Here is a 13,980-nt window from a genome sequence, read left to right as displayed (position 1 = left end):
CAAATAGCAGCACTTTAACTCCAGTTAGATTGCCACTCAGCTATATGAATTTCATTGCAGTGTGCATTTGGAATTTATCAATCTTAACTTCAATTTTAAAGAGTCCTAGTTGTATACTCATTGTGTATATCAAGAGGCGATAGCCAGAACACTTTAAAGGACACTTCAGTTCTTCATAGCAGTCAATGGTCTTATTAGAAAGCATAATGACACAGTGTGGCCATATGGGTATGATTTTTTTTCTTTCTTAACTTTTTAAACGGGGGTTGGAAATTGCCCTTTTCAGTGCATCAAATATTTTTGGCAAACCATGCTAAAGAGACAGCCAAAGGAGGTCACGACAGCTTTCAAAAAAGAGGCAAAGCAGCCTGGAAGGATATTTTTTTTCCTTATTTTATTTGTTGAATTCAAATCCCACACTTTTCTGTAAGAGTTTAAATGGCTTACACTGGGATCTTCTTTGTGGATCTCTGTAACAGCAAACCTGTAAATTACCGGTATGTTGGGCTGACATAAGAGGGTGTCAACCTATTTTCCACAGCACCAGAAGGCAGAATAAGAAGTAATGGCTGGAAACTAATCAAAGAGAGAAGCAGCCTAAAACTAAGGAAAAATTTCCTGACAATTGGAACAATTAATCAGCGGAACAACTTGCCTCTAGAAGTTGTGGGGTCTCCAACACTAGAGGTTTTTAAGAAGAAATTGGACAACCATTTGTCTGAAATGGTATAGGGTTTTCTGCTTGAGCAGGGGGTTGGAATAGAAGACCTCTAAGGTCCCTTCCAACTCTGTTATTCTGTTATTCCGACAGAAAATGACTGGCCAAGTTACCAAATGGATTTTTATGACTGAAGATGAACTTAAACCTGGGTCTCCCTGGTTCTAGTTTTAATCTGTCATTTTAACCATTGTATACCGGCATATTAGTTCTAAATATTTTTAGACCATTCATAGAAGCTTGATGAAACACTCAGTATTCTTTATTATTTAATTTGTTGGTAATTTATATCCACTCTTTCTGGAATTCAGTGTACTTCTAATGGGAACTTGCTTTAAAAAAATAAATGGGTTAACTTTTTCCCTATGTTGGCTTAAGCCAACTGTATGTTTTATATCTATATAATTCATTCTGGTCTTTCATTCATAAGAATGATCTATACTTATGAAAAGGTATGCTTGGGATTTTACAAGGTCTAGAGGTTTCTTGTTGTTGTTGTTGTTAGCTGCGAAGTCGTGTCCGACCCATCGCGACCCTATGGACAACATTCCTCCAGGCCTTCCTGTCTTCTACCATCTTCTGGAGTCCATTTAAGCTCACGCCTACTGCTTCAGTGACTCCATCCAGCCACCTCATTCTCTGTCGTCCCCTTCTTCTATTGCCCTCGATCTTTCCCAGCATTAGGCTCTTCTCCAGTGAGTCCTTCCTTCTCATTAGGTGGCCAAAGTATTTGAGTTTTAGCTTCAGGATCTGGCCTTCTAAAGAGCAGTCAGGATTGATCTCCTCTAGGACTGACCGGTTTGATCGCCTTGCAGTCCAAGGGACTCGCAGGAGTCTTCTCCAGCACCATAGTTCAAAGGCCTCAATTCTTTGGCGCTCAGCCTTTCTTATGGTCCAACTTTCACTGCCATACATTGCAACTGGGAAGACCATAGCCTTGACTATACGCACTTTTGTTGACAGGGTGATGTCTCTGCTTTTTAGTGTGCTGTCTAGATTTGCCATGGCTTTCCTCCCCAGGAGCAAGCGTCTTTTAATTTCTTGGCTACAGTCCCCATCTGCAGTGATCTTGGAGCCCAGGAAAACAAAATCTGTCACTACCTCCATTTCTTCCCCATCTATTTCCCAGGAATTGAGAGGGCCAGTTGCCATGATCTTGGTTTTCTTAATGTTAAGTTTCAACCCAACTTTTGCACTCTCCTTCTTCACCCGCAACAAGAGGCTCTTTAGTTCTTCTTCACTTTCTGCCATTAGAGTAGTATCATCTGCGTATCTTAGGTTGTTGATATTTCTTCCGGCAATCTTAATTCCAACTTTTGATTCATCTAGCCCTGCCTTTCTCATGATGTGCTCTGCATATAAGTTAAATAGGCAGGGCGACAGTATACAGCCTTGCCGGACTCCTTTCCCAATTTTGAACCAATCAGTGGTTCCGTGTCCAGTTCTCACTGTTGCTTCTTGACCCGCATATAGGTTTCTCAAGAGACAAATAAGATGGTCTGGTACTCCCATCTCTTTAAGAACTTGCCACAGTTTGTTATGATCCACACAATCAAAGGCTTTAGCATAGTCAATGAAGCAGAAGTAGATGTTTTTCTGGAACTCCCTAGCTTTCTCCATGATCCAGCGTATGTTGGCAATTTGATCTCTAGTTCCTCTGCCTCTTCGAAATCCTGCCTGTACTTCTGGTAGTTCTCGATCCACATACTGCTGAAGTCTAGCTTGTAGGATTTTAAGCATGACTTTACTAGCATGAGAAATGAGTGCAATGGTGCGGTAGTTTGAACATTCTTTGGCACTGCCTTTCTTTGGAATTGGAATGTAAACTGATCTTTTCCAATCCTGTGGCCACTGTTGAGTTTTCCAAATTTGCTGGCAAATTGAGTGTAGCACTTTTACTGCACTGTCTTTTAAGATTTTGAATAGCTCAGCTGGAATACTGTCACCTCCACTAGCTTTGTTGTTGCTCAGCTTTTCTAAGGCCCACTTCACCTCACATTCTAGGATGTCTGGCTCGAGGTCAGTGACCACATCATTGTGATTATCTGGGACGTTAAGCTCATTCTTGTATAGTTCTTCTGTGTAATTTTGCCACCTCTTCTTAATCTCTTCTGCCTCTGTTAGGTCCCTGCCATTTTGGTCCTTTATCATGCCCATTTTTGCATTAAACGTTCCCTTCATCTCTCCAATTTTCTTGAAAAGATCTCTGGTCCTCCCTATTCTATTGTTTTCTTCTATTTCTTTGCACTGTTCATTTAAGAAGGCATTCTTATCTCTTCTAGCTATTCTCTGGAATTCTGCATTCAATTGGGCATATCTATGTTTTTCTCCCTTGCCTTTCGCTTCCCTCCTTTCCTCAGCTATTTGCAAAGCTTCCTCAGACAGCCATTTTGCTTTCTTGCATTTCTTTTTCTTTGGGATAGTTTTGGTTGCTACCTGTTGTACAATGTCGCGAACCTCTGTCCATAGTTCTTCAGGCACTCTGTCTATCAGATCTAATTCCTTAAATCTATTTGTCACCTCTACTGTATATTCAACAGGGATATGATTTAATTCATACCTGACTGGCCTAGTGCTTTTCCCTACTTTCTTCAGTTTAAGCCTAAACTTTGCAAGGAGAAGCTCATGGTCTGAGCCACAGTCAGCTCCTGGTCTTGTTTTTACCGACTGTATAGAGCTTCTCCATCTTTGGCTGCAGAGCATATAGTCAATCTGATTTCTGTGTTGACCGTCTGGTGATGTCCATGTGTAGAGCCGTCTCTTGGGTTGTTGGAAAAGAGTGTTTGCTATGACCATCGTATTCTCTTGACAAAATTCTATCAGCCTGTGCCCTGCTTCATTTTGTACTCCAAGGCCAAACTTGCCTGTTATTCCAGTTATCTTTTGGCTTCCTACTTTAGCATTCCAATCCCCCATGATGATAAGGACATCATTTTTTGGTGTTACTTCTATAAGGTGCTGTAGGGCTTCATAGAACCGGTCAATTTCATCCTCTTCAGCACTGGTGGTTGGGGCATAGACTTGGACTACTGTGATATTGAATGGTTTGCCTTGGATTCGAACTGAGATCATTCTGTCATTTTGAGGATTGTATCCCAGTATTGATTTTCCTACTCTTTTATTGACTATGAAGGCTACTCCATTTCTTCTGAGGGATTCTTGCCCGCAGTAGTATACCTGATGGTCATCTGAATTAAATTCACCCATTCCTGTCCATTTTAGTTCGCTGATACCTAAGATGTCGATGTTCAGTCTTGTCATCTCTTGTTTGACCACGTCCAGCTTTCCTTGATTCATGGATCTTACATTCCAGGTTCCTATGGAGAAAAAATCTTTACAGCATCGGACTTTCCTTTCACCACCAGACATATCCACAGCTGAGCGTCCTTTCGGCTTTGGCCCAGTCGCTTCATTCTTTCTGGCGCTACTAGTACTAGCCCTCTGCTCTTCCCCAGTAGCATATTGGACGCCTTCCGACCTGAGGGGCTCATCTTCCAGCGTCATATCGTTTTGCCTTTTGGTACTGTCCATAGGGTTTTCATGGCATAGATACTGGAGTGGGTTGCCATTTCCTTCTCCAGTGGATCACGTTTTGTCAGAACTCTCAGCTATGACCTGTCCGTCTTGGGTGGCCCTGCACGGCATAGCTCATAGCTTCATTGAATTACGCAAGCCCCTTCGCCACGACAAGGCAGTAATCCATGAAGGGGAGGCAGTAATCCATGAAGGGGAAGAGGTTTCTACATACAAACAAATTGTTCATTGATTTTTTAGTGCCATCTTGTGATTACTATAAAAAATGCCAGTTTCATAATACCATGTGGTATGTGTTTAAACTTTGTAAATGTACAAAATAAATTTACTGCACAGTGGTGAATTGGATATTTGATAAAATATTAATGTGAAAAATATGATTAAATTAGCATAAAATGGTGCTATCTATCCTATAGCACAGGGAAAGAAACTTTTTTCTCAAAATTAATCCTCATGTATGCTATAATAGGAATCCCTACAGGCAGTGGTTTGGGAGTGAATTTTTAATATGTGTGTAATATATTTATGTATTTGGTTAATTATTAATTATTGCTATACACATACATGGAGTGAAAATGATCATTTTTTTCTATCTTGTAGGAACAAAACAATTTTATTTTATTTTAACATTCTGAAATGTGCCAGTCCTATAGTGCTAATAAACCTACAGTGCCCTACAACACAGGTATGTAGTACACAGTCAAGAATACAGAGATTATATCTTGATACAGCTGTTTTGAAAATAAAAAGTGTTATGTATTGGTTATACATAAAGTAAATGCTAATGTTATATGTAAATTCTGTATCCTCAGTAGAGATATATTGATATGATGGAAAGGAAACTATCAATTTAGAATATCATTTAAGAAAGAAAAACATATATTGAGTGCAGGACTGAATAGTTATGTTTATTCATTACTTCCTCCCCCCCACCCCCAAATACACATATATCAAGTAATGGATAATGACAACTAATCACTCCTATATAGAAGCAATATTGTTCAGTTTGTTGGCTGAAAGCAATAATAGCATTGATTTCCAGAAATCATTAACTTCAGGAATTTTAACAGAGAGAAGTTGGATTGGGATTCTCTAGAAACAATGTGTTGGTAATGATCATTTATGTTGCTTCTTCGTATTATTTATCATCATATTTACTATTCACTCATGTTTTCTAATTATAGACTTAAGGGGATCTAGCAAAACAATGATAGTAAAACAAACTTGCACAATCTTGTGCTTCCCGAGATATTTTGGAAACTACTAGACATATTGGAAACTCACTGGATCAGTAGCTTTTGGAGAAGATGATATAGTAAATAAGCCCTTCTCTTTTTTTCTCAAACAAATATATCCTATGAGTAGAGATTCTGACAATAATGTAGCTCTAGAATTTTAGATAGTAATCAGAATTTTTTTTCTAAGATTGGGAATTACAAGATTTTCATTTAATTAATATTTATGTGCACAATTCTATATGAGCAAGAAGAGAACTCATTGTATTATTTTGGAAGAATCCTTATGTAAGTAATAAATAATCAGTTAAGGATAATTCCCCAATTCTATCATTTTCAACAAATATTTTTACCAAGAAGGAAATAATAAGTAAATTATTTTTAAAAAATTAAGGACAAAACCTGTTAACTATCTGAATATTATCTGAATCCTTTTGTTGATTAGGGTGACATTACCAACATTGTGTGGCTCGTTTTCAGATTGTAGAAGATATCCTGGAGATTTTTGTCAAAAAAATAAATTAATTAATTGTGTTATACCTCCTGCAGAATTACATTGCAATAACAAAAAAGATAAAATACCACTCCAATAATGTCATGAGTCTTAACAATATAATAAATAACGGGGGGGGGGGGGAATATCCCTTGCCTGCCAAAAGTTTATGTATGCCTGATTCATGAATTTACTTTGATTAATTGCTGCACAAGATACAAATATTATTTATGAGATATTTAGAACAAGAAGAAGTTCTGCAGTCATTGAAAGAAGAATCTTTTGGCTTCTTCTCATTTCCATTTTTAGGTATTACAAAATAGAGAAGAAAAAGAAGAAGTTATTATATGTGTATATTATATAAATGCTTTGCTAAGCAAACAGTCTGTTAAAAAAAGAAGCACTTTTAGAGATTGGCAAATCTTTGCGTAGGTCCTTTGGTAATATAACCGTCTCATCCTCCATCCTCATGCTTCAATCAGGTTTTTTGGTTTTGTCTTAAAAGCTTTGTGTTTCAAAGTGCCCAGACAGATTTGCAACCTACATAGAAATGCAATCTTCCTACAGAAGTTATTGGGAGTACTACAAACAGTTTTGCAAGCCTGGATTTACTAAGCCACGCAAGGTGAGTTTAGATGCATATTTTAATCAGTCTAGAATAAAAACATCAATGGCAAATTTATATCTGTATGCAGTGGTGGGATTCAGCCATTTCGCACCAGTTTGACAGAACCGGTAGCTAATTTTTTGTTACCCAGGCCCAGAACGGACTTCCAGAAGCAGCATCCACACACACAGAACTGGTTGTTCACATATTTGAATCCCACCACTGTCTGTATGACTGTCTCTATGATTACTTACAGCAAAGTAAATATATGTCCTGTATAACTTCTAGGAGCTCAAATGTGGGCCATTTGCTTCATATTATCCCTACAAAAGCAACCTTATGAGGTACAATGGACTGACAGAAAGTGATCGTCACCCAACTATCTGAGAGTGGTTTTGAACATTGATCTCCTCCATTGTACCTTAACCACTCTAAAACACCAGCTGTCTCTGAAAACATAGTAGGGTCTAGATTTTTTATTCCTTGACTGTAATTTTCTGTAATTTTAAAACAAGCCCTCCCTTTACAAATCACTGAACAATGCACTACAGTGTAATTAAGACCTTGTGCAGTAGAATAGTTAAGTGTCTATACTTTTAAACAGGGCTTTTTTTCTCATAGAACGCTCAGAACGGAGTTCCGGCACTTTTTTTGGATGGAACCTTGTAGGGTAGGCAAGGCAGGTTGTATGACATGTGTGAGTTCCGGCACCTTTTTCTTTTACAAAAAAAGCACTGCTTATAAAGAAGAATCATCACTGGTTGAATCAAGTTAGCGCTCTGGTCCAGAACATTTGAGCAGAGTGAGAAAGGCAAACTTAAAGAAGGTCATGAATTGCATGATTATGGTTCAAATGTATCTCTCCTTTTCTTCTCTGTCCCACAATGTCAATTTGCATATTTGTTTGCTGCTTGCAATATTCATCTGCACAACTTACCTCTGTGGCGGGAGAAATGGGTTCCTTGTTCTCTGTTGCCCATTCTCTATTTTTTTTTAACCAAGGTAGTTAAATTTCAAAGTGTGTCATCAACTAAGGGAAAAAAAACCATTCAGTATCTTGGTAGGTTTATCAGAACTTCACAGAAATGAATGTATCTGGAGCCTTGTAATATAGACATTCCTCCAGGGAATCTAATCATCTGGGTAGGGGTAAGAGCTTAAACAATTGTAAAAGGAAAAAAATCAGCAACATTGGAGAATCTCAGGCCAAAAAGTGGGAAATAAATGGCTATACTCAATTTTCATTAAATAATTAGTAGCATAACAAAGGGGTTGCAGTGGGGTGGGGTGGAGGAAAGTCAACAGGTTGCTTGTGACCACATGATCAAGATCCTGTTCATTGGTACATCTTGTAGTATTAGTGCAAGTGCAAAAATGGGATGCCTTGATCATGTAGTCTCAACTGCTATCTTGGCTTTGTGAATCCTCATCTGACAATTCAGTTTAGGAAATACTTTATTTCAGTGATAGGATAAAGCAAAAGATATAAGTCATTGGAATTAACTAATTGATTTGCAGTGAGGTCACTGGTTTGAAGCAACTTACTCTAGTCTTTCAAAAATTAAATTCTTCTTCAATTATCTCATATTGAAAAGCTCTTACCAAGCCTGGATTTCAGTCATAAATTCATTACACTTATTATATTAAAAGGTAATTTAATTCTGAAATTAGGTCAAAGCTACTTGCTCAAATATTTTCTCTTCAAAAGCATGACAGGAATCCTCCTGGTTTCTTTTACTATTAATAGGATGCCAGTCAGACAGGGACTTCATAGTTCCCACTGAAATTCTAACTGATCATTTATAACAACTTTTTAATTCTTGACATTAAAAAAATGGATGATTTTTTTCCAGCATTTCTGCTTATGCTTTTATTTTGACTTTTAGTCTGTGGCCCAAGTTATGCGTGATGAAGATTGTCCTTCTATGATTATTCCAAGCCGGCCTTGTAAGTATCTGTATTTATGTTATGTAACAGTTAACATTGGCAGGGCCAAATACTACAATCTTTCGTCTTTTGAGTTTTGAGACATTCATAGGACATAGTTTAAGGGACAAATTAGAAAAATACTAAATTTACATCTTGAGTAAAGCACTGTTTGTTTTAATTATGCTTTGTTAATATGTATTATCCAACTCTAAGCTAGAAACCATGGTGCACACATGATCCATACATTGTGCTAGGTAAAATTCCAATAAACCAAGTGTGACTTGAAGGAAGGAAACCTAACTAAACTCAAATTATTTATACACACACACACACACACACACACACACACACACAAATATATATATATATATATATATATATATATATATATATATATATATATATATATATATATATATATATATATATATATATATATATATATATATATATATGTTTTCTGAGGTTTTCGCGGGTGTTCGTATGTGGATCTTTGGTTATTCGGGTTTTTCACCGCGTAGAACTAAAGGTGTAGGAGCGACGTTTTGACGGAATCCCATCCGTCATCATCAGGCTGGTGGCTTCTGCTTCCTTCTTCTGGGAGAAGCATGTGGCTGTTTGTTCCTCTTTTTTAAACTGCCAGAGGGGGTGTGTTCTGTGGGTGGAGGTGTGCTCTGATTGGGTGGGGGATTAAGTGTGTTCTGATTGGGTGGGAGTGTGTTTTGAATGGTGGGTGTGTTCTGATTGGGTGGGGGTGTGTTTTGAGTGGATGGGCTGGTCTCAGCTGCCAGCCTTAGATCAGTGAAGAGATCCAGAAAACAATCATTCCCAGAGAAAAATCATCCAGATGTCCTAAGCTCTATGGTCTGCCCAAGATACACAAAGAAGGAACCCCACTCAGACCCATAGTCAGCTCCATAGGCTCACCTCTACAAAATCTAGCCAAATTTCTTGCCAAACAACTACAGCCTTACGCAAATTCCATCACCTCACACGTACAAAATTCATTCCAATTCATAGAGATCATAAGTAAACTAAACTTACAGCCCTGTGACCTACTTGTGAGCTTCGATGTCGTATCCCTCTTCACCCAAGTGCCAATCAAAGAAGCCTTGACAGCTATCCTAAATAAATACAATCCCCCAAAACACATCCTAGATCTGACCAACCACTGCCTATCTAACACATACTTCATCTACAATGGACAAAGATACAAACAAATGGAAGGAGCACCCATGGGATCACCCCTTTCACCTGTCATCGCAAACCTCTACATGGAACACTTTGAAACCCTCGCTCTAGAAAAATCCAACCACAAACCCAAACTCTGGCTCAGATACGTAGATGACACCTTCGTAATCTGGCCACACGGCAAAGAAAAACTGGATGACTTCCTCACACACCTCAATAGCCTACACCCCAAAATACAATTCACCATGGAAACAGAAGCTAACAATCAACTCCCCTTCCTTGATGTCTTAGTCTACAAGAAATCCAACGGCTCCCTAGGACACACTATCTACCATAAAAAAACACACACAAACCGCTATCTGAACGCACTCTCACACCACCACCCAGCACAGATCAACTCCGTAGCCAAGACACTCATCTCCAGAACAAAACACCTAGCTGACGAACAACACCAAAAAACCGAACTACACACTCTCACTAATGTACTAACAGCCAATGGATTCCAAAGAAACACGATTACCAACTTAATCCGAAGAGAGACACCCACAAAAACCCAAGACAGAGAACAAGAAAATGGCAAAGCCCTCCTCCCATACTTAAAAGGGACCACAGACAGAATCAGCAAGGTCCTCCAAAAACACATCAAAACAGCATTCTACACAGACAGAAAAATATCCACCATCCTAAGAAACCCCAAGGACATAATTGGCTTAGAAAACCAAGGAGTATACGAAATCCCATGCACCACCTGCCCCACCACATACATCGGACAGACCAACAGAAGAATAAGTGCACACATTGAAGAGCACAAAAACTCACTCAGAAAGGGAGAACAAACTTCATCCCTGGTCCAACACTTTGAAGCCATGGGACATGAAATTGATTTTAAAAAAACCAAAACTATCGCCAAAATTGAACATTTTAACAACAGAATAATCAGAGAAGCCATTGAGATAGAAAAACGCCCCCACAGCATGAACAAACGAGATGATACCTCTCGCCTACCAACCATTTGGAAACCCGCCTTGATTGACAGACGAGTCCCAACCACCAAGAATGATACCAGACCCAAACTCATGATAACACCACATGACATCACCACCACACAACCATTCAAAAAGCAAATCCGAACCCACAATGATAACGAGGCACAACCACAAAACAGAAACCTAACTACAGCTGCAACATCAGCCACTTTAAACCCCTCCAAACCACACAATAAGCAAACTGACACCCACTATAAAAACATGGCACCACCACAAACACGAAGCTGAACAAAAGCAGCACAACTCACCAGCTCAGGTCTAAGGCTGGCAGCTGAGACCAGCCCATCCACTCAAAACACACCCCCACCCAATCAGAACACACCCACCATTCAAAACACACTCCCACCCAATCAGAACACACTTAATCCCCCACCCAATCAGAGCACACCTCCACCCACAGAACACACCCCCTCTGGCAGTTTAAAAAAGAGGAACAAACAGCCACATGCTTCTCCCAGAAGAAGGAAGCAGAAGCCACCAGCCTGATGATGACGGATGGGATTCCGTCAAAACGTCGCTCCTACACCTTTAGTTCTACGCGGGGGAAAAACCCGAATAACCAAAGAGATATATATATATATATATATATATATATATATATATATATATATATATATATATATATATATATATATATATATATATATATATATATATATATATATATATATATATATATATATATATATAATTTGTAGCACTCCAAAACCTTCCATAGTAGAATGCACCATATCTTAAATCCTAGTGTTTCACATTTTAAATCTTCCTTTGCTTCAGCTACTATATAATAAGACAACTCACATAATCCAAATATCAGATAATTGTGTCCTTCAATAATCTAGAGCCATGTGATTTATTTATTTATTTTTATTTTAATTCCATTTATATCCCGCCCTTCTCCGAAGACTCAGGGCGGCTTACAAGCTTAGCAGTAGCCTTCATTCTATGTATATGCCTGCTTATTAGGGGTTTCACACACACCCCAAGCGGCATTATTACAAAGTCAGCTTATTGCCCCCAACAATCTGGGTCCTCTGTGTGCAGTCTTTATTTCCATATTATTTTCTCATATCTGGCTTTATCTTAGCACACAGTATACTATACACACATATCTACATACCTAAATACCTTTTATGCTAGTCTCTTTGGGGCTATAAAATGATGCTAAATTCATTTACTTCTTCCTAAACTGTTTCTTCTTTTCACTCTAATTTAATTAGCATCGTTTTCTTTTTTTCAACGTCTCTTTTGGGTTCACAAAACAGTTTACAGCACGAGTGTCAAACTCTCCATGTCACGTGACGTGTCGCAACATATCACAACTTTTTTGCATTGCTGGAGCTGGGGTGGGCGCGGCCTCCACATGATGCAACCGGCTGCAGGCTGGCAGTTTGACACCCCTGGACAGCAATGTGTATTGTTGGCTTTCTTTTAATGTGTTGTACAAAGGAAAACATGAGTGTTCATATACCATGGTTTGTATCATGGTGTGCAAACCCAACCTGCAAGCCCTGTTCTTTAAAACATGCTGAAGAATAGGTAGATACATGAATCCAGTGTGTATTCATGCTGTAGCTTGCCTATCAGTTGCAAAGAAGCCCAAAGCTACAATAATTGCTGTGATGGAAAAAAGTAGTAATATTTTGCCATGATTTTATAATTTGTTAATAGTTATAAAAAGGTAGATATTTACCAGGATAACCTAAAATGCAGTGTATTCCAATTTGTATAAAATAGAAACAAAAATCGCAGGAAAGCAGTAAGGCAAAATTGATGCAGCTACGACCTCCCCACTTTTTCACCCTGACAATAAGAGAAATAATATAGATTTGTAAATGACTTTGTGTAATTATCTGTGTAAAATTATACAGTTTAGCTAATGACAATAGCAAGAATGGGAAAAAAAGTAAAGGTTTATTTACTAGTAGCAAGCCATTCCAATTGACAAATGGAATATTGCTGGAAATAGGCAGTTGTTTAAAATGGGGCTTTTCTTTACTGTCACATAGGAGATTTCTGAAAGTGATGATTGATGGATGAGGATGATGGGTGATTTTTTTTTTCGATGATTGAAAAAGCATGTCACAGTTCTAAAACTGTAGGGAAATACATTTAATCCTGAAACTAGAAAGAAAGGAAATTAGAGAAAGGACATTGGTATGCTTAGGAGGGTGCTTACTTTTCAAGCATACCTATCTACAGTACTTTTCGTGGCAAAAGACACGGGAAAATCCCATTGGGGAGCAAATCCACTTAGAGTTAGGATTAGGTCTCCATGAATTTATAGAGCAAAATGGACACCTCTAATGGATTCGGAGCGCATGGGTATGCTTAGCAGGGTACTGACTTTTTGAAACTGCCCTATCTACGTTTCCTAGTAAAATACATGCATAAGTCCCATTGGGTGGCAAATCCAATTAGGGTTAGAGTTGTGTCACCATAAATTTAGAGAGCACAATGTACATCACCAATGGATTCATAGTGCATCATTATGCTTAGGAGGGTGCCGACTTTTTGATCCCGACCTATCTACATTATCTGGTAAAATAAATGGGAAAATCCCATGGGGGACAAACCCACTTAGGCTTTGGATTAAGTGTCCATGAATCTGGAGAACAAAATTGACATCATGAACAGATTCACAGTGCATCAATATGCTTAGGAAAATGCTGAGTTTTTGAACCCGCCTCATTAAGTTTCCTTGTAAAATGCATGGGAAAATCATTGAGCAACAGGTTCATAGTGCATTGGTATGCTTAGGCGGGTGCTGCCCTATCTACGTTTATTTCTAAAGTAAATGGGAAAATCCCTTTGGGGGCAAACCCACTTAAGAGATATGGTTAGGTCTCCATGAACACAGAGTTAAATTGACATTGCCAATAGATTCATTCTGCATCAGTATGCTTAGGGCAGGGGTGTCAAACTCAATTTCATTGAGGGCCGCATCAGCATTGCGGTTGCCCTCAGGGGGCCAGGTGGGTATGGCCAGGGTGGGTGTGGCCTACTGGGTGGGCGTGGCTAGAGTACATATGGCCTACTGGGTGGGCGTGGCCAGCTCTACATCGTTCGCATCAAGGGTGCCTATGGGGGCCTGGGCAGGAGTGGGACAGATCTGAGGGTCTCTGGGCAGAAGGAGGGTCTCTGGGCCAGGGCCAAGGCAGTGGGGGCCGTTCCCTCACTGTTTCCAGGATGGCTTCGCGGGCCGCATGAAACCACTTCGCGGGCCG

The 13,980-nt window shown here is 39.0% G+C and overlaps 1 protein-coding gene across 1 annotated transcript in view; it reads left to right on the top strand.

Moving 5' to 3' along the window:
* The window catches only part of SLC44A5 (solute carrier family 44 member 5), a 193,346-nt gene that overhangs the window by 134,094 nt on the left and 45,272 nt on the right, over positions 1-13,980 (top strand). Inside the window, exons 5-7 of the mRNA XM_081324949.1 lie at positions 4,853-4,937; positions 6,486-6,605; positions 8,474-8,534. Of these exons, the coding sequence (XP_081181075.1) occupies positions 4,853-4,937; positions 6,486-6,605; positions 8,474-8,534 (266 nt within the window). The remainder of the gene's footprint in view (positions 1-4,852; positions 4,938-6,485; positions 6,606-8,473; positions 8,535-13,980) is intronic.

The sequence above is a fragment of the Vipera berus genome, assembly GCF_964194415.1.
Source record: "Vipera berus genome assembly, chromosome: 3".
Lineage (NCBI taxonomy): Eukaryota > Metazoa > Chordata > Lepidosauria > Squamata > Viperidae > Vipera > Vipera berus.
The sequence above is the reverse complement of the archived record's forward strand: the minus strand, read 5'-3'. Positions and strand labels throughout refer to the sequence as shown.